Source organism: Sebastes umbrosus, chromosome 2 (genome assembly GCF_015220745.1).
Source record: "Sebastes umbrosus isolate fSebUmb1 chromosome 2, fSebUmb1.pri, whole genome shotgun sequence".
Lineage (NCBI taxonomy): Eukaryota > Metazoa > Chordata > Actinopteri > Perciformes > Sebastidae > Sebastes > Sebastes umbrosus.
The window spans coordinates 27147028-27169535 of NC_051270.1; the positions used below are offsets into that span (position 1 = coordinate 27147028).

A 22508-nucleotide genomic window follows, 5' to 3' on the forward strand; every position below is an offset into this window, starting at 1 on the left:
CTTTCTGTCTTATGTAAAGCACTTTGAATTGCCTTGTTGTTGAAAGGTACTATACAAATAAACTTAACTTTGCCTTGCCTTAAATGTCTTTATGACTACATGCATAGCAAGTGCTGTCTATTATAAAGAACAAATTCACAAATGCATGATGACCACTGAAGGCACAACTGTTGTTGACTGGAGCTGTTTGTTCACAGTTGAAAATGGCATTAACACTAACACTTGGATTGAGAAAATAACATAATAAAGTAATTACAGCTGACTACAGTAAGATGTTTTCTCATCTTATATATTTCTTACAAACCTTCATCAGAACCTTCCAGTAGATGCCGTGATGTTAAAGACATTTTTAAAAGTCTCCACAGCTGGTGTGGGTCAAACAGCCCTTGACAGCCTGATATTAAATTCAGTGGCTGTAGATGCCCTGGTTCTCCTGGGCCAGGATGTGGAGAAAATCTCATGTCTCAACTTACAAGTTTAAATTGTCATTCTGTGTTTCTGCCCTCGGTTTGTGCCGTCAGACTGTTTTCTTATTTTATCATCCCTTTCTGTGTTTTCATATTATTCTGCTTCATCACTTTTTAATCACCTGCAGATAATAAACTGTTGTTCTGTACACATTGATTAGTCTTCCCATCAAAGCACAGAGTTTTCATAACAACCTGTTTAAAGAGGCATCACAGTGGAGTTTGGTCTTCTTAACTAAACTGTTGGATCACAGCGACCTCTTGTGGATGGAACTTAAAATGATGATGTGCAATTGTGGGGAAATATGACAGTTGAGTTTGTTGCAGAGATAAACACACAAATGTCCGAGACAAATTCTGATGATTGTTTGACATCTCATGCTGGAGATGATTTATACTGAAGGTTAAATTACATGTACGATGCCCCAACACACTAACAATTCCCAATGTACTGCCATTGCAATGCTACTCCTCTAAAGCTGTTTCAAGAAACCAGGTCTCACTGAGCAGTTTTCAGTAGTGAACGTCCAGCAGAGCAGAACCAGAAAAGGGCATGTGCACACGCTTAACTTCACATTGATAAACGTGTTACAAAAACTATGTAGCCTACAGAGCAGAAACACTTCCTCTGATTGCTGTTTTACTCATCTCCTGTACAGATTTTCCTTTGTGTCAATATATATATACATATATATATACATGTATATATATATGTATATATATATGTATATATATATATTCTATATGAATGTATTTGTTTTGCTTCTTTTTTCACAGGCTGCTATATTTTTACCAAAGGGATTGCTGTACAGTCAAGGTCAGCATTTACCCCCATGACTTACCTCACCAACTCTTGTGGTTCAGCACACAAAGCCAAACCTGCAGAACTTTATTAGAAATCCCCAAATGTCCAAAGATACCAACTATGTCAGACTGAATTTTGGGGAAATGTGTAAAAACTTTTGCACAAGACATCTAGAATATTTCTTATTCGATGAAGTGGTGCAGCATTCAGAAACTACCTAAAAAATGTTTGGTAACACTTCATTTTACAGGTCCGCAAATTTCATGGTAATTAGGTGATAATTAGCAAGTAACCTATTTGACATTTCTTTGCAATTACTGCCAAATTACCTCAATATTTACCTCAAATATTATCAAAAAATACTTTGTTTGGCTGTCTTGATTTAGGACTTGACTCTGGACTTTTATTATTATTATTTTATATCTATTATAAACATTATTTAATAATTATGTTCCGCTATTTCCCAATAGGCAGTAATAAATTGCTGGTAATTCATTTAATACATTTCCAGGAAAAGAATACAAAGTTAATTGTTATGCTGATAAATAGATACTAATTAGCAAATAACTTAATTGAAATTTCTTAAAAAACTCCCTGAATCATTACATTAGCTACCAGGTTACATTTGTGTGGACAATAAATCACACAATGGTGAGATTTGAGCCTGATCAGAAGTGTCTTCTATTAGTTTTGGTTTTCCACCTCCGATGAAGAGCAGCCACTTCTCAAGCCCAAGGGCCCTATTTTAATATTGATATGCTATTTTAGCATATCAATATTAAATCATGTTTATAATAAAGTAATTTTTGAGGTAAATATTGAGGTAATTTGGCAGTAATTCCCCAAAAATTTCAAATAGGTTACTTGCTAATTATCACCTAATTACCATGAAATTTGCGGACCTGTAAAATGAAGTGTTACCAAAATATATATATATACAGTATATATATTGCTATATAAATATTGCTATAGAACTCCGCTTCATGGAATATTCCACAGATTTAGCATCGCACTCCTCCATCGATGCAGCAGAACCAGAGATATTGTCTTTTTATTCCATGCTGCTGCAGCTCCCTCTGGAGCCACAAAAGAAGACTTTATACAACTTTATTTACAAATGCAGTTCTACTCCCCAAGACTTGTAAACAAACTTTGACGTGTAAAATTAGTGGAGTTTCCCTTTAAAAGGAAGAAGAGAAAAAGGGGGTGTGGGGGTGGGTACATTATGTTAGAGCGTTAATTAGAGATTAATATTGTGTTGTCCTTGAGAACAATGATAGTGATGATAATGAAAAGAAACTGACCAGTTGGCTCTTTCTTTGTAGTCTGTGGACTCAATCCTTCATGTGCACAACAGTGATGAGATACTAACTACTAACTTGACACCACCACCACCTGTGCCGGGTAGTCAGATGGACATTGCAAGTGTATGTGATAGATTGATGTGAGTGTGGGTATCCACATAAGATGACACTGACAAGACTGGCACGTCCCTGCAAACCTGCTTCAAGGGAGAATAAAAGCATTTGGTTTGGCAAAGAAGCTGTTGAATAGCTCCAAGAGGACTTGGATGCACACACATCTGAAAGATTTATTGCTGCACTGGATTCTACCCCCGTCATAAGCTTGAAGCTTCATAATTATTATCCAAGCAGTGTGATTTAGATATGTATCCTATGTGTTTGTTTGGCTTCACGAGCAAAGATGGGATGATGTCGACAATCTAAATATATCCTGTTTCGTTACATGATATCTTCAAGTGAGGTGACCTCATTTCATGAAAAAAGTAAGTCCATATATAGATTTCTGGGAAAGTATTATGTGGTCCTGGTGTCCTTCAATATAAGACCTTTAAACATACAATACAGAGGCCAGAGAAATTAATCTGTCGCTCACTGGATATAAAAAAAACCAAACGTGCATACATTCAGAAAACAGCTCACACACTGGATTAAAATCAATGAAACTATTCTTTATACTTTTTAAAACGTATACAGAACACAATGGGTACAACCTAAATGAACAAGGTCGATATAACCATCTGAAAATCAATGAAAGAGCTGTCAAAACCCAGATACGTATCTAGAGGTAGCCTATTTACAGCCAATACACTTATATATAGATCAAAGAGATGAGTCATTTTTATGTGCATTACTTTCTTTGTGACTTGGGGGTGACCCAAGTTAATGATTTGCGTGCAATTCTTCCCATCAATCCCTGTCAAGTCCTCTTGCACACCAGCTGCATACCATTGCTGAGATGGCTCACATTGTGACCGCATGAGGTAATGAGAACAACTCGCTCGAGTATACTACACATGTACGAAATATCTAGCCTAGTTGAAACCACAGGTGGTGCTGAGTGCTGTTTACGTGCACGATGGAGAGAGCTGATAAAGACACAGGTCAGCATCAGCTATATGCATCAGCTATATGCCCCTATACATGTACTCCACCCTTTTGGGGCAGTTGTGGCTCAGAGGGTAGAGCAGGTTGTCCACCAATCGGAAGGTCGGTGGTTCGATCCCCGGCTACTCCGGGTCACATGTCGATGTGTCCTTGAGCAAAACACTTCACCCCAAATTGCTCCCGAAGGATTAGCCAACGGTGTGTGAATGAGTATTTAGATTAGATCCTGATGGGCAAAGTTGGCACTTTACCAGCCTCTGCCATCAGTGTGTGAATGGGTGAATGCTGACATGTAGTGTAAAGTGGTCAGAAGACTAGAAAAGTGCTGTATAAATGCAAGTCCATTTTGTTTCTCCCAGAGGAGGACCTGCCTAAGCCAGGTGTACTGGCCTGTATAACAATCTTATATGGATTTGTTGTTGATATTATTTACTTAGATAGTAAGTCTGACACTAAATTAGAATATTGACAAATGGAATAATGATATATTCTAATAGATATATAGATAGATATACTTAATTGATCACAAATTGGAAAATTATTGTGTTACAGCAGCAGGCTTTTCAGTTAATGCACCAGAACAGTAAATAAAATGTACATATCAACACCAGAGAAATATATCTGTAGAATACACAATATAAAGAATGTTAGAATACACTATGAATATACCCGACTACTACAAATAACATAAAAAATATAATGTATAAACATAGAATAACCTACCATATACATTAGCAAAGTGTGCAAGTTACAATGCTTTGATGTTACCACTTCATGCACCATAACACAGCAATCAAAGGGCCGTCAATCAATTAAAATATTTAATTGCAATTAATCACACATTTTTTAATCTGTTCAATTGTACCTTAAAGGGAGATTTGTCAAGTATTTAATACTCTTATCAACATGGGAGTGGGCCAATATGCTTTCTTTATACAAATGTATGTATATATTTATTATTGGAAATCAATTAACAACACAAAACAATGACAAATATTGTCCAGAAACCCTCACAGGTACTGCATTTAGCATAAAATATATGCTCAAATCCTAACAAGGCAAACTGCAGCCCAACAGGCAACAACAGCTGTCAGTGTGTCAGTGTGCTGACTTGACTATGACTTGCCCCAAACTGCATGTGATTATCATAAAGTGGGCATGTCTGTAAAGGGGGAGACTCGTTGGTACCCACAGAACCCATTTTCATTCACATATCTCGAGGTCAGAGGTCAAGGGACCCCTTTGAAAATGACCATGACAGTTTTTCCTTGACAAAATTTAGCGTAAATTGGAGCGTTAATTAACCTCCTTTCCGACAAGCTAGTATGACCTGGTTGGTACCAATGGAATCCTTATTTTCTGCGGTTTCATATGATACCAGTATCTTCACTCTGGTTTTAAAAGCCTGCTTCAACTTAAAAATCACAAGTTGTGTTAATGCGTTGAAGAAATTAGTGCCGTTAAAACAATTTTTTTCAAATTTGAATTCATTATTATTGCGTTAACTTTGACAGCCCTAGTAATAACACTTGAATATAAAATGAAATGGTGAACTGCTGCATTATATAAAAAAAAAAGTGTTTAATGATTTGGGAGTTAAATCATGAATTGAAATGTAAAAATAAAATGAATGCCGCTCGAAAAAAAGAGATAATATGTACTTGAAAATGTGCATAATTGCTAAAGGACACTGTAAATCCATATTGTGCAGGGGAGCTTAATGACAGAAAGATAAAGGTCCTTCTGTGGCACCTATTCCTCCAGTCATGGCATAGCCATTCCTTTGCCATATTTAGAAAATGTCTTTCATGGTTACCTAATGCACCTTGTGACACTGTGACAAGGTTATCCACAACCCATACATCATATAGCGACAATGCTGCTTTACACATATTTTTTTCAAATGTCAAGTCAACTGTTCTTACTGATATCATGCGTGGAAATCCTCACTCATACTGAGAGTTTATACACAGTCAAACAAGTGTGCATCATACAGCTGAAGAGAAAACACGTAGAATTTCAAATTTGGTTCCAAAAATGGTTGAATGGATTTTAATTCAATGATGTTTTGTTTTAATCAAACTGTGATTAATCAGTTCTTCTTTACTTTTGCAAGAGCTAGTAATCGACAGGTTCTACTGTACAGTGGGACTTTGTCTTTGACATAAAATGTGTAAAGTGTAGGAGAACTCTGCAGAGATTCAGTCAAAGAGCAGGTGCAGTCTCCTGAACATCCTGCACTAAATAGTCAATGCTATCTCTTCTGAGATCTTCTGTGGCTGAGAGTGACTATTAATCAGCCCCGGATTGGTCTCTTTACCTCATGGCCCAGTTGCACCTCTTCACGACCTTTAGATGCTTGCATGAAGTCAACCATAAAATAAATTGCATTGCTAATAAATTAAGCTTGACAGTCACTGCCATTTCAGAGTATATGTTTTCACTGCAGTCCCACTGCATGAGACATCATCTAATTAGAGATCAATAAAGTGTGTTTCAACTGAAGCACAAAAGTCTCATTATTTAGCACGAAGAGTGAAAATGGAACAAGTTCAAAAACAGTATGACGATGACGAGCGGGGCGCTTTGCAGAGGTGTTGAAAGATGTGTTAGTAGTGAGTGGTGGTGGAGGTGGTGTCATGCAGATGCCTGTCCCCATCGATGCATTGGCAAAGTGACATCAACATCAACAGTGAAAATGGCTCATTGATGACCAGGGGCGGGCTACACTGTATATAAAGGAGAGAACCTTCCTCGCACTAAAGACTGATCAACAAGTTTGACTTCTTTGCTGCACTGAGAGTACAAAAAAACAACCTGCCATACTTTTCCCTGGATATAAGGACAGAAAATCTGGTAAGAACGGCATGACAGTGGATTAATAGTTGAATATATCATTGTACAATTGGATATGATAAAAAAAGTGTTATATTGGGAGGCAATGAAATAAGTTTTTTAAATAGTATTTTACTTAATTTGTTTCAGCTACCCAACATGTTTTCATTGAGGCACTTGGAAACATTAATTCTGATCCTCTTCCTCGTCAGTTTACACATAGAGGCAAAACCACTGAGGTAAATTATGTTTTTAGTTTGTCTTAAAGACATGAAATAACATTATCATCCTCATTTCTACTTTGCTGTGAAAATAACTAATTGAGAATGAATAATGATAATGAATAATTCATTGATGATGGACTTGTTCCTTGTGGTATTTTCTATCTCTACAGAAAGAGAACCATAAGTGAGGTGCAGCTTATGCACAACGTTCGGGAACACAAACAAGTGGGAGACAGGCAGGACTGGCTGCAGGAGAAGTTAAAGGACATTATCGTTGCCAGCGCCAAACCACAACAATCAGGGAATACTAAAAATATTTTCCCAAATGATGTTCTTGGCTCTAACAGGCAGAAAAGCTGAATACAACCTATTTCTTCATCTTTTATCTCACCAAAAAGAAGCCCCATGCAAAAATGTTGCTGTCATTTTTGTATGTTTGTCTTTTTTTATTTATTTATTTATTATTTTATTAATTTTATTTGTTTTGTTATTTTCTTTTATTAATATTTTGCTTGTTTGTAAAATATTTAAATTATATTATAAATTATTAACTATAATTTAATTAATTTGTTTACATTCTTTTACAATTATTAGAGTCAAAATGTCAGGCCATCATATGGAAGAAAAAGTCTTCATACACACATTTTTTAAGAAGTTAAATATTACTTTAAACTCTCCTATTGTGTCAAAATTACAAATTTCGAATAAATGTTGTTTACAGTGTATTATAATGTGTAAATACGGACCAACTACTGTAAACAGTCTTACATGTACTGTATGTATTGTTTCATTTGCACATTATAGGCGTCCTCTCATGTAATTATAGGAATAATTTGTTTTTATTCCAGTCTTGATTGGCACAATCTTTTTTGTTCATACTTTGCTGGAGCATGAGTCAGATTGCCGTCGTTTTCTCTGCTCCTGATATCTATTATAAGTTTCACAATATAATTTTGTACAAAATCTCCGTCTGAAGTCCCTCACCTCACTCTTTGCTGATTATCATTTTAAAAAATCTCATCGTTGTTTATCCCGAACAATGAGCTGAACTCTTTGTTTTCATGTGTCCCTTTATGAGCTGTAACCTACAAAACTCAACAGAGATGTTTATTGAGTCTAAAAATGCTGTAGTATTTCCATTACCTTGCCTTACATTACATACAAATAACTCTATAGTTTTAGCATATTACAACATTTCATGTCTGAATTAATAAATTGAAATGGCAATAATTTCCACTGTGTGTCCTTATCTGAAGTTCTCCTTCCTTCAGCTTTAGTTTAGTTATCTGTAACATTTATTACAATTTACAACACTTTTTCCGTAATGCTAAAACAGCCAAGGTCTAATGATGTAACAGTTGAAACAAATTGATTTAATGAATATTTCTTATGGCATATGAGATGTATTTCTCTACATTTACTAAATTGTACATTATAAAGTTTGATTTATATAAACAGAAATGACCACTAACAGTTAAATTGTCCATTTGTACATGGTATTATCTGTAGTTTGGGATTTATCCTATAATTATTATTACTGTCAATGTGTACTTAATTTTTTTTTTAAATTTAAAAATCTTTTTTTCTTTTCTTTCTTTTTAAATTTAATGTAACTTTGTTTTATGTTCTTTATCCTTTTTGCATCGGCAATGGGTGAGGTTTAAGGGAGCTTTGGGGGGGAAAAAAACAAAATATAGAAGTACAGTCATCAAGTACATTCATGCTCTATTTGTATGTTTCTGTACACCTGATGTTACTCCCAATAAATTATTACTGAAATAAATAAATACGTGTTCCATCTCATATCCTATATAGGCCTACTGTATAATGATCAACTCTTGCCTTTTCTAGTTTCCAGCTTGGTTGTTATAGATTTTTCATTTAATGTTTATCTTAATTCCTGTGTAAATTCACCCAATCATTTGATTAATGATGCTTAAATTGTAGTGTATTATTTTAATTCTCTCTGATGGTGATTCAGCTCCCCATTCAACTTTTAAAACACAGGGACCCACATTCTGAAATTTGTCCCATTTTACCTTTTTCACCCACTACAGTCCTTTGCATGTCTTTATATCTTTACAGGCGTTCTGCCTTCCCTACAATAAAGACGAAATACACAGGTAGTAGATTTTCTCTGAAACAAACTCTCAGCTGCTATTAGGGAGGCTGGCTATTCATCATCCACCACAATACAGAACTATTGCAATTACATCCGTCTCACTAAGCTACTTTTCCTTGTAAATGGAATAATTTATCATTTGATCCAATCCTCTTTACTCTGTTTTCCACAAGGAATAAGAACATTTGAGAATAATAATAAAAATACTTTCAACTTTATCAGTTTGTAATGTGATTGTTTAATTAGTCTAATTTATAATTGTTTTCTCTTTCCTCCATAACTTAAGCATTGCTTTCCTAACTTTGTAAAACAAAATGTGATCAGTAAATACATACATTTATTTTAATGTTCTTTATTATTAAAAGAATAAATCGTACATTAGCAACTTGGTCAAAAACCTTAAAAATGAACAGGAATTACAATTCAAGTGTAAACCTTTTTAATGCATCAACATATTAGTCAAAACTTAAACAGGAATTTAAATAACAGTATATAATGTATATAGTATATAAACATAAAATTGAATTGAATAGATCGGTCCCATTGTAACCGATATTCGATCCAGCTATTTGATTCAGTATCGGCCCGATATCCGATCCAGTATCGGTGCAGGTGCATCCCTATTCCAGATCAATTAGGACAGTTGTTATGGCAGTATTTGATATTTCTAATATTTGTAAATCTGATTAAGTTACTCAGAGGGTTGGGTATTTAATTCACTGGATAATCCAAAAACACAGATTCCAATTTGGTTATTTTATTTATATGTATTGTTTCAGATGAGTTCATATGAGTTCATAAGAGTTTAAGGTTTTATTTCCTCATTATGTTTATGCTTTATATGCTTTTGTATGTGCTTACATTTTTAAAATAAAGTTAGCAACAAAAAAAAAAAAAAAAAGAAACATCGCACACGCAACATCTCGCGATACTTCAACACTCGATTCCTTTTTAGTTCAGCAGCTAGAAACAGCCATCAGTTCTAGTTTTGTCTGCGTCATTACGTCAAGCCTTTGTGTGCGTCAATACGTCAAGCCATTAACGGTCGTCACGTCGGACGTCAGTGTGGTGAGTGTTTTGAACGGAGCTGGCTGGTTAGCAGTGGACAGACTGGATTACATTACAGCGGAACACTTAGACAACTAGGTAGCTATTCTTTACATTCATTACCACATCTGCCTGTAATATGACAGCCTGTATGTCCGTCCTGCTGGGTTAACTTCACTAGCCTCACAGCTGTCACAATATCACGTTAATCACGTTGTATCGCACCGCTAGCATCGACAGCTAGTGTTAGCTAGGTATGCTAGGTATGCTAACGCAGCTAACTAGGTAACCTAGCTGCTCGCAGGCTGACTCAGTCTGACCCTGACAGCTGTAGCTCCGGGGTCTGGTTTGGTTTGTTAGAGGAGCCGATCTGGGGAACGAACTGACCTGTTGATTTTCGCCATTAACCAGATAATGAAGGGTGAAAGATCCAGAGCAGACTCCCCCCTGTATGGGTGATGGCAGAGCGTCTGCAGTCATATGACAGTAACTCCAGTAACTCCAGTAACTCCAGTAACTCCAGTAACACCGAAAACTGGGAGCGAAACGCAACAAGCAGACCTCGCAAACTCTGCAAGCATCAGAGGTGAGCCAGATGAAAACCTGACAGTCAGACGTCCTGGGAATAGTTTATATGGCAGCAATTTAGTGTCACACACTGTCAGGAGACAGGACATGACTGATGCTGGATTATAGGTTAATCACACAGTTGTTACTTGTATTGTGACATTAAGGTAAAACAAATATTGCTCAGCTATCTCAAATATATATCAGATGATAAACATACATTATCTGTGTATCAGATTATTTGTCTTTAAGTTGTACATGACTCCTTGTCTTGTATTAAGTGAGAGGTGTAACCTTAGTATAGAGTCAAAAAACCTTTGTGAAATTAATTTTAAAGCAACCAGTAGATATGAAGAGGTCTGCAGCAAGATAATCAGGATCTGCAAGCATTCGAGGTGAGCCAGCTGAAAACCTGATAGTCAGACGTCCTGGGGACAGTTTATATGGCAGCAATTTAGTGTCATACACTGTTAGGAGACAATACATGACTGATGCTGGATTATTATAGATTAATCACACAGTTGTTACTTGTAATGTGAAATGGGATAATGTGGCATTAAGGAAAAAAAATATTGCTCAGCTATCTCAAATATATCAGATGATAAATGATCTGTGTATCAGATTATTTGTCTTTATGTTGTACATGACTCCTTGTCTTGAATTAAGTGAGAGGTGTAACCTTACTATAGAGTCAAAAACCTTTGTGAATTTAATATTTTAAGCAGCCAGTAGATATGATGAGGTCTGCAGCAAGAGAATCAGGATCTGCAAGCATTTGAGGTGAGCCAGCTGAAAACCTGATAGTCAGACGTCCTGGGAACAGTTTATGGCAGCAATTTAGTGTCACACACTGTTAGGAGACAGGACATGACTGATGCTGGATTATAGATTAATCACACAGTTGTTACTTGTAATGTGAAATGGGATAATGTGGCATTAAGGTAAAAACATTTTAATAATTTATTTATTTTAAATATTGCTCAGCTATCTCAAATATATCAGATGATAAACATACATTATCTGTGTATCAGATGTCTTTATGTTCTACATGACTCCTGTCTTGTATTAAGTGAGAGGTGTAACCTTAGTATAGAGTCAAAAACGTTTGTGAAATTAATTTCAAGTTCATGGACAGCAATTTAGTGTCACACACTGTTAGGAGACAGGACATGACTGATGCTGGATTATTATAGATTACAAGTAACAACTGTGTGATTAATGTGAAATGGGAGCATTAAGGTAAACAAGATTGCTCAGCTATCTCAAATATATCAGATGATAAATTATCTGTGTATCAGATTATTTGTCTTTATGTTGTACATGACTCCTTGTCTTGTATTAAGTGAGAGGTGTAACCTTAGTATAGAGTCAAAAAACGTTTGTGAAATTAATTTCAAAGCAACCAGTAGATATGATGAGGTCTGCAGCAAGATAATCAGGATCTGCAAGCATTCGAGGTGAGCCAGCTGAAAACCTGATAGTCAGACGTCCTGGGGACAGTTTATAATGGCAGCAATTTAGTGTCACACACTGTTAGGAGACAAGACATGACTTATGCTGGATTATAGATTAATCACACAGTTGTTACTTGTAATGTGAAATGGGATAATGTGGCATTAAGGTAAAAACATTTTAATAATTTATTTATTTTAAATATTGCTCAGCTATCTCAAATATATCAGATGATAAACATACATTATCTGTGTATCAGATGTCTTTATGTTCTACATGACTCCTGTCTTGTATTAAGTGAGAGGTGTAACCTTAGTATAGAGTCAAAAAACCTTTGTGAAATTAATTTCAAAGCAACCAGTAGATATAAAGAGGTCTGCAGCAAGAGAATCAGGATCTGCAAGCATTCGAGGTGAGCCAGCTGAAAACCTGATAGTCAGACGTCCTGGGGACAGTTTATATGGCAGCAATTTAGTGTCATACACTGTTAGGAGACAGGACATGACTGATGCTGGATTATTATAGATTAATCACACAGTTGTTACTTGTAATGTGAAATGGGATAATGTGGCATTAAGGTAAAAGAATATTGCTCAGCTATCTCAAATATATCAGATGATAAATGATCTGTGTATCAGATTATTTGTCTTTATGTTGTACATGACTCCTTGTCTTGAATTAAGTGAGAGGTGTAACCTTAGTATAGAGTCAAAAACCTTTGTGAATTTAATATTTTAAGCAGCCAGTAGATATGATGAGGTCTGCAGCAAGAGAATCAGGATCTGCAAGCATTTGAGGTGAGCCAGCTGAAAACCTGATAGTCAGATGTCCTAGGAACAGTTTATGGCAGCAATTTAGTGTCACACACTGTTAGGAGACAGGACATGACTGATGCTGGATTATAGATTAATCACACAGTTGTTACTTGTAATGTGAAATGGGATAATGTGGCATTAAGGTAAAAGAATATTGCTCAGCTATCTCAAATATATCAGATGATAAAAACATACATTATCTGTGTATCAGAATATTTGTCTTAATGTTGTACAAGACTCCTTGTCTTGTATTAAGTGAGAGATGTAACCTTAGTATAGAGTCAAAAAACGTTTGTGAGATTAATTTCAAAGCAACCAGTAAATATGATGAGGTCTACAGCAAGAGAATCAGAATTGTGTTTATTGCCAGGTGTATGAGGTATACACTAGGAATTTGCTTTGGTTTTGTTGGTGCAAATAAGCAGTAAAATAACAAAAGAATAGATAAAAACGTTAGAATAAAATAAGAATAACAAAAATTTGAAATTCTACCAATAATAGAGTAGGGGCAATATATATGGCAATACATACACTGAGACAAAAAGAATTTGAACTGTCAAAGATGTTGCCAAACAGTTTGTACCAAGGTAACTATCCCTTTGGATATCACTGGTTGTATGAGGCCATTATGGGTAATGTTACAGAAATTAGAGATGCACCGATCCAACTTTTTCAGTCCCGATATCGATACCTGGGCTTTGGGTATCGGCCAACACCAAGTACCGATCCGATATGCGTGTTTAATTAATAAGCTGTATGCCTCGCTGTGTGGAAGTGACTGGGATCATTCTTTTATGTGTAAGGCAACATCAGGCTTGACTTAAGCATTGCTTTCCTAACTTTATAAAACAAAATGTGACCAGTAAATACATACATTTATTTTAATGTTCTTTATTATTAAAAGAATAAATTGTACACTAGCAACACCTGTCAAAAACCTTCAAAATGAACAGGAATTACAATTCAAGTGTAAACCTTTTTAATGCACCAACATATTAGTCAAAACTTAAACAGGAATTTAAATTACAGTATATAATGTATAATGTATATAAACATAAAATATAATTGAATAGATCGGCCCCATTGTAACCGATACCCGATCCAGCTATTTGAGTCAGTGTCGGCCTGTAGCGGTGCAGGTGCATCCCTATTACAGATCAATTAGGACAGTTTTTGTGACAGTATTTGATATTTCTAATATTTGTAAATCTGATTAAGTTACTCGGAGGGTTGGGTATTTTTATTCACTGGATTAGCCAAAAACACAGATTCCAATTTGGTTATTTTATTCATATGTATTGTATCAAGTTGACTTTATATAGACACTAGGGATGGAACGGTTCAGGAAAAAAATTATGCAGCCGTGGAGGACGTTGGATTTCAGCATATGATTAACGTAACGTTACTTGAGCCGCGCTGTACACTACCCGAACAGACACGACTAGGAATTGTGAAAGAATTGTCCAACACAGACCATGTAGCTCTTACTACAGACGGATGGACATCCAGGGTTACTGAAAATGACTGAACTGTGACTGCCCACCACATCACTTCAGAGTGGGAGATAAAGTTATGTTTTGCAGACGCGCCGCCTTTATGAGATCAACACAGTGAGCATCTCTCTGATGCACTGACACAAGCAGTGACAGATTGGAAACTGGAGAGGGGCAACGGCACAATCCCTGTAATGTGTTTTATATTTATTAATTATTTTTAAATAACACAGTGGCACAGAAATCCAACCGTATTCCTTTCCAAACACTTTTTGAGTGGAAAAACTAATCTTTCAATTAAGAGCTGATAATCAGGGAATTGAGACATATGGTCTCAGTAGTGTACTGTTTAGCTGTAAAATGAGAAACTTTGCTCCGGCTAGTGGGCGGTGCTTGGTATTTCCTCAACTGATCTCAACATGGCTGCCGGGTCTTTCTCATTTTACAGCTAAACAGTACACTACAAGATGTTTCTGATAACATTTGAGGAGAGAAATAGGCATTACAGTAACAGAATATTGATTCATATTTGATCAGCGCTGCCTAGTTTGACCGTTTGGTCGGAATTCGCGAGTGATTGACAGTTGCTCAGAGACGGCAGGCTCCAGCTCGGCTCTGATTGGTTGTTTTCCTCTGGTCTGTGAAATCTTGCGGATGCCATTAGGAGCACCGGAGGACACCGGATGCACATAATTTTTTTTTCAGATTACCTGTTGTACCTGTGATGTTGGGCTGGGCGATATGGAGAAAATAAAATATCACAATATTATGACCAAAACCTCAATGACGATATTGTAGGGTTGGCAATTGGTGCCTTTACAAAATATTTACACAATGAGATTTTTGATAGATAATCATCAGTAATGTGGATATAGTGACTACTTGGGTAAAGGCAAATAATAGAACAGTTACAACAGTCTGGTAAGTTCAGAAAATTACATCACTTTACTGTAATGCAGCCTTTAACACCAGGAAAACACAACACTTATTCCACATTATGATATTACAATATCCAAAATCTAAGACGATATCTAGTCTCATATCACGATATCGATATGATATCGATATATTGCCCAGCCCTCTTGTAATGATTTCTTGTGGTCGGTGGGTGGGTTTGTACTGACTGCACATTATTACCCTGCAGCCCTGCCTGTCACCTCTTCCTTTTGTCTGTCAGTAAGGAGATTTGACCTGTCAGAGACGATGTAGAAATAAGGAGTTACACAGTGCACTCTCCTATGTCTTCTGGTGCTTTTACAGTCTTTCTGCACTTGACTCTATGTGCACCTCCTTCTGTAACTGTGATTTCAAGGTTTCATTACACACTTCTTGTGTGATCTAAAGCTCAGGAGGAATCTCTGATATTCGGTTTGTGTTAAATTAGACTTCAAAGGTGATGGCAACATGGCTGCTTTTTTAAGTGTGTGCGTCATACTTTTATTACAAGCCTACAGAATGTGGTAGGTCTGGTTGTTACATGCTGTATGTTTTTATGGCCTCATATGTAAGCTTGTTGAGGTGAATGTACTGTATGTTAATAATAATAATGTTTTACACTCCCTTAACTGTTGAGAATAGTTGTGTGTAACTAGATGATGAAGATAAACAGAGTGGAAACAACCCTGTTAAAGTGTAAGAGAAATCCATCCCATGTTCTGGCAGATGTGTTGTTTTTTTCATACTTGGATTTTTTGTCAAAAAGTGCACAGAAGTCATGTGCACAACGTCTGTAAAGCTTTTGAGTCTGTCCACCAGGAATGGGTGTGCTTGTCTGTCATAACTTTACAGCTATGAAATAAAAGCATCCTCTGGGCTAGAGAAAGAAAGAAAGAGAGAGGAATGTAAAGTATGCTTTTGTTTTGAAAAGCAGCAGTCCGGCCCGAGCATCTCGAGTGGAGGCAGAACAGAGGAAGATGAGCATGCATGGTGCCAGTGGAGGCTGTGACCGTTCACGTGACCGCCGCCGCTCCAGCGATCGCTCCAGGGACTCCTCACACGAGAGAGAAGGCCAGCTCACCCCCTGCATTCGCAACGTCACCTCACCCACCCGCCAACACAACAGTGGTGAGTGTGCAGGGAAAGAATAGAGGGCTTATATGGATATCATGTTAGAGGTCCACATCTCTTGGCAGCTACTGTTGAACAGCTGATTGCATTTATCAACTTGCAGCCCAGACATGCTTTATAATATTTCTGCCGTTTTTGGCTGTGAATGGATCAAGTCAGCAGTAATCCACCTGTTTGTGTTAGACCAAGACAGCGTGTAGTCTGACTGTCTGGATACAAGACACATGTTCTGAGTAGGGTCCTTTTCAGTCTGGTTGTTTTAGACCAGATATTACTAGCAGTGGACCACTACTGAAACAGACGCCAAAGCTAACAAATGTGGTTGCTCAAGAATTTGTCTCATAAAGACAAAAAAACTCCAAATCAAGCTGCAAAATGATAAAAAAAAAATGTATAATGTTTAATGAAATGTTTCTGATGGGATGTTTGCTCTTTGGTTTGTGTCCCAAGTTAAAATGGAAAACAGTCCTTTGTAAGTCATTGTTCTGCCCGTCTGTGTGCAGACCGTGAACGAGATGGTTGCACATCATCGAGGCCCAGTAGCCCACGGCCTCAGAGAGTCTCTCCCAGCGGCTCCAGCAGCAGCGGGGTGTTGAGCAGTCGCAACAGCAGCCTGTCGAGTACCGAAGGCACCTTCAAGAGCTTGGGAGTTGGAGAAATGGTTTTTGTCTACGAGAATCCAAAGGAGGGAGCAGCGGGTGCCACTGTGGGAAACCGAAACATCAGGACCTCAGAAAGAGTCACTCTGATTGTTGACAACACACGCTTCGTAGTAGATCCTGCCATCTTCACTGCACAACCCAATACCATGTTGGGCAGGTACAATACACTTTGACCTTCATTATTATCTGTCATTACTCATTATCGCCACAATAACTGAGTATTTTACTAATCAGCAATATATAAATTCCATATAAATGTAGGTATAAAAATGCTATAGAAATTTTGGATTTCTGTTGTCGGTGATTCTGAGAATAAACCAAAGTGTCTTTATTTCAGAATGTTTGGATCTGGAAGAGAACATAACTTCACACGGCCCAACGAGAAGGGGGAGTACGAGGTGGCAGAGGGCATTAGCTCAACAGTTTTCCGTGCAATCCTGGTCAGTCTCTCTAACATTTTCTCTGTTTATATCCATGATGGTAGACTAAAAATGATAAACACAGTATAACACAATAGATAAAGATAGTGTCAACAAAAACTAAACATTATAATCTTCATGTAGGTGGGATTTATAGCAGGGCTGTTGTATGTCGCCTGTATGACATTTAGCTAGGTGCATCTAAGAAACTGGCAACTGGTTGTATATGTTAGAACTATTACTAGACTAACTGGAAAATTAGTTTTTGCTTTGTGATACAGTGAGTGAGTGATACACTAATTACTGGAAAAGATGCTGTTGGTAACTTCTCAGGAAAGATGAGGTAGATGATGATTAGATGAGATAACTCATTTTCCTCTGAAATTTGTCTTGCGTCACAGACCAACTCTGTTCCACATTCATAAAGGGAAAAAATAGGGCTGTCAAAGTTAACACGATAATAAAGCGTTTTCGCAAATTTGTTTTAACGCCACTAATTTCTTTAACGCATTAACACAACTTGTGATTTTTAGGTTGTAGCAGGCTTTTAAAACCAGAGTGAAGATACTGGTATCATATGAAACTAGAAACCTAAGGAATCTATCGGTACCAACCATGTCATACTAGCTTGTCGCGAAGGAGGCTAAATAACGCTCCAAACTTGTGCTAAATTTTGGCGAGGAAAAACGGGCATGGCCATTTTCAAAGGGGTCCCTTGACCTTAAAATGTCTATGAGTACCCACGAGTCTCCCCTTTACAGACATGCCCACTTTATGATAATCACATGTAGTTTTGGGGCAAGTCATAGTCAAGTCAGCACACTGACACACTGACAGCTGTTGTTTCCTGTTGGGCTTGAGTTTGCCATGTTATGATGTGAGCATATTGTTTTATGCTAAATGTAGTACCTGTGAGGGTTTCTGGACAATATTTGTCATTGTTTTATGTTGTTAATTGATTTCCAATAATAAATATATACATACATTTGCATAAAGCAGCATATTGGCCCACTCCCATGTTGATAAAAGTATTAAATACTTGACAAATCTCCCTTCAATATACATTTTGAACAGTTAAAAAATGCGCGATTAATTGTGATTAAATATTTTAATCGATTGATGCCCTAGTTAGAACTATTATTAAGTGCAACGTTGTAGCAAAGTTAGATTTACTTGTGATTCAGTGACTGAGTAATACACTTATTACTGGAAAAAAAAGATGCTGTTGATGACTTCTCAGAAAAGATGAGGTAGATGATGATTAGATGACACTTCCTCTGAAATGTCTTGCATCACAGACCAACTCTGTTTCACATTCATAAAGGGGGAAAAAAAAACATTAAACTACTTCACAATATGACAAATCGCTGCAGCACATTTGTTTTAATTGCTTGACATTTAGTATCACATATACATACAACAAATGAACAGTCTTAAAGCAGATAACTCATTTTCTGGCTAACTGCATGTTACCCTCGACCTTCTGAGAGCCCATCTTGTTACAGTTTGACAGATTGAGTCATGAATGAGTTCATCAACCAGTAAAGTCTAACCTGTGGTGTTGCAGTTCATCTAAAATATTGAATTGCTAGTTCTATAGAAATACAGACTGATGAATCAAATCTCTTTTCTTCATGCAGAATGGAGAGAAGCCCCATATGGTTGTTCTCTTGACTAGACTGTCAGAGTGCTTTTTCCGTATATATATAGTATCATCGGGTAACCAAAAGAACAACAGTTGCTTACCTCATGACAAGGTTGATTCAATCAGTCGTTCACCTTAGGACTTCCTCAGTACAGCTGACTCCCCTAACTCTCATCTGACTACCTCGCAACTTAAACACAGAGAAACACATAGGCATCCCCAAATCAATTCATTGATTATTAAATCTGAAATGATCATTTCCCTCAGTGGAGCTCTAAATCTTCTATTAGATGGCAGAATGCTTTGCCAAAGTGAGATACTGTTAGAGTTTTTTTTTATTGAAAGCTTTAAGTCTTTACGTTTCTGCACTTGATTAATTTATGTATATTTCATATTATGAGTTAATGGATTAACACAGTGTTTGAAATGTCTGCCTTCTATGGGATTTCTGTCTAATTGACAGGATTACTACAAATCTGGGCTAATCCGCTGTCCTGATGGAATTTCTATCCCTGAGTTGCGAGAGGCGTGTGACTATCTATGCATCTCCTTCGACTACAGCACCATCAAATGCAGAGACCTCAGTGAGTATTTCCTCTGGGGCACCGAAGCTGTTACTGTTAACCATTAACGGTGGCAGTTTGGGTCGACGTGAATAAGAGACACGTCAAAGCCTCCTTGTCACTTTTTCCCCTCTACAGCCTTACACAACACAAAACATGTCAAGCAGCAAAGAAAGCACATAATCACAAATGTAGCAACTACTATGAATTAAACAGCCGCTAAGAGGCTAAAGTAAGCTCTTTACTGCATGACGCATTCAAAGAAATCCATCTGGCCAGATGCATTTTATGGTGTTTATTAATTGAAAAGAATTACAAACATTAACTAAGAAAATGTCCGAGCTGGCTTTCTTTTTTCTGTCTGAATCCCGCCGCCAAGTGCGCAGGTAAACAAAGTGAAAAACCCCACCCCTGTGCCAATTACCGGAAATGATAGTAACCAAAAAGAATGTGAGCAGCCTAAACAAATAATAAACAATACAGGCTGAATGTACATTTTGGTTCCTAGAACAAATGTATTCTATTGTAGGTAGAATTTTTTTAAAGGTTTTTATTTATGACCTCTAAGGCTTTACACTCATGGTAGAGAGTCCTGAGAGCCAGTATCAATCGGTTCACATCTGGTATAATCCCCTTTGTTATCAGGTGCCCTGATGCATGAGCTGTCCAACGACGGAGCTCGGCGGCAATTTGAGTTTTACCTGGAGGAAATGGTTCTGCCCTTAATGGTGGCAAGTGCCCAGAGCGGAGAGAGGGAATGTCACATTGTAGTCCTCACTGACGATGATGTGGTTGACTGGGACGAAGAATATCCACCACAAATGGGAGAAGAGTATTCACAGAGTGAGTACACACAGAATACAGACACACACAGGTCTGTGCTTTTACCAAAGACAGATATGTGATGAAGAAATGTTGTGTTGCTTCTTCTCTTTGCAGTCATCTACAGCACAAAACTGTACAGATTTTTCAAGTATATTGAGAACCGGGATGTTGCCAAATCAGTTCTAAAGGAGAGAGGATTAAAGAAGATAAGACTGGGCATTGAAGGTAAGTTGAACTCTCGGATGGTAAATAGTGATGGTTTTTTGATGGTGTGTGTGTTATATGAATGGACAAAATATCTAGGAAAGGGCTTTTAATCTTTGCTTATTGGATGTTGCAGTAAGTTTCTGTTGCTGCTTCACCTCACCAATTTATAGTGTAAAACTGATCAGCTAACAGAAACGAGGTGAAACGCTCTCTCTCAGTCTGTGAGAGCGAGCGGGACAGATTGAGTTTGATATCGTCGAAAGCAAGGCAAGAAGTATGTGTAGAGGAACCCTGTTTTTTGTATTCTAGATGAACAGGACTTAACAAAAACAAAAACTGAGCTAATGATTTGTCCACACTGTTCCTCTGGCAGGCTACCCTACATATAAAGAGAAAGTCAAAAAACGACCAGGGGGTCGTCCAGAGGTCATTTACAACTACGTCCAGAGGCCCTTCATCCGCATGTCCTGGGAAAAGGAAGAGGGTAAAAGCCGCCATGTGGACTTCCAGTGTGTCAAGTCCAAGTCCATCACTAACCTGGCGGCAGCAGCAGCAGACATCCCCCAAGACCAGCTGGTGGTGATGCACCCTGGCCCCCAAGTGGACGAACTGGACAACCTGCCTAATCACCCACCTAGTGGGAATCACTACAGCAACAACTACAGCAACGAGCCTGATCCTGATGCACCTTCACCTGCCGTCTGAGGACACACTTGTCCTCTTTCAAATGCCTCTGCCCCTCTCCTATTTCTCTAGTCCTTCTCCCAGCATGCTGCAGCATGGAGCGCCAGGGGCACCATAACCATATTGCCTTGACACCTCCTTTGCAGCCTTAGAGCCTCAAGAACCTGGTTGACTGTAGAAACATGAGGGACATAAGACTGGTGAAAGGAAGAATTTGCTATTATTTTCATTTTGTTTTTTACTTGACCAAAGGAATTTATTTTTCTGTTTGGAAAAAAAAAAAAATCTGTAAAACACTTATTATTATTATTATTAACATTATTATTTACAATGTTATTGTACCTTAATTTGATGGGTTTGGCTGAGCACTCTTGTGGTGTCACTGTTTTCTCACAGGGGTTTATTTCACTGATAATTTTGATTTTGATTCTCTTGGGTGGCCTAACTACTAAATGTGCTTTGGGGAAAATATGACTTTCTGGTCATGGAGAAAATCAGTTATCACCGCATAGTGTTATGATCTCCAGTTGAACTCCTCTCAGATGTCTTGTAATTGGGTATGTAGTCATTGGCTGGATCTGATATTTGATGTTATGCTCCTCCCACAGCCGAGATATTAAGCAGAGCACAGGCTGTTGTGGTCCGAATCTTTTTGTGCAAAGCTTGAAATTGTTGTTAAAAAATAAAACGTAAAATCATCAAATAAAGACATCGAAATAACATTTTTGTACATTCGATCCTTAAATGTTAAACCTGCTAATGGTTTCAGTAAGATCTGTCACAGGAGCTTTCACAATTTTCTTTGTACAGTGAATGAAAGATCAAGAGATACAGCATGAATATTTTAACTGGCACTTAAATAATACAAGTAGGACTGCACAATTAATCAAAATTTTATTGAAATCACAATATGGTCTTCGGCAATTTTCAAATCGCAGGAGGCGCAATAAAGGAGAAACGTGTGTCAAAATACCATTTTCAATTAAATATTGGGGTGCTACAGAGATGTCCTGACCTTCACGTCATATTCTACAGACTAAAACATCTGTTGTTTGATACAGATACCATAATCATTTTAATATGGTTTTCAATGAAAATGAGAATAATGATGTAAAAATTATCATTGCAATATCAGTCAAAGTAAACACAATTAGATATTTATTTCACAATCTTTCAGCCCTAAATACAAGAATAAACCAGA

The 22508-nt window shown here is 37.3% G+C and overlaps 1 protein-coding gene across 7 annotated transcripts; it reads left to right on the forward strand.

Moving 5' to 3' along the window:
• The first annotated feature begins 9776 nt into the window (after nucleotides 1–9776).
• Nucleotides 9777–22027, forward strand: btbd10b (BTB (POZ) domain containing 10b). Of its 7 annotated transcripts, none has more exons than XM_037750891.1 (9): nucleotides 9778–9929; nucleotides 10320–10494; nucleotides 16103–16299; nucleotides 16806–17121; nucleotides 17302–17404; nucleotides 19492–19612; nucleotides 20237–20434; nucleotides 20531–20641; nucleotides 20997–22027. In XM_037750891.1, exons 2-9 carry the CDS (start codon nucleotides 10367–10369, stop codon nucleotides 21326–21328), a joined length of 1506 nt encoding a protein of 501 aa, XP_037606819.1. In that variant the 5' UTR covers nucleotides 9778–9929; nucleotides 10320–10366; the 3' UTR covers nucleotides 21329–22027. The 7 variants fall into 7 exon arrangements, with proteins under 7 accessions (XP_037606851.1, XP_037606819.1, XP_037606834.1 ...); XM_037750882.1 differs by having other exon boundaries at nucleotides 9874–10007; XM_037750902.1 differs by having other exon boundaries at nucleotides 9874–10007; nucleotides 16106–16299.
• Nucleotides 22028–22508: the final 481 nt, after the last annotated feature.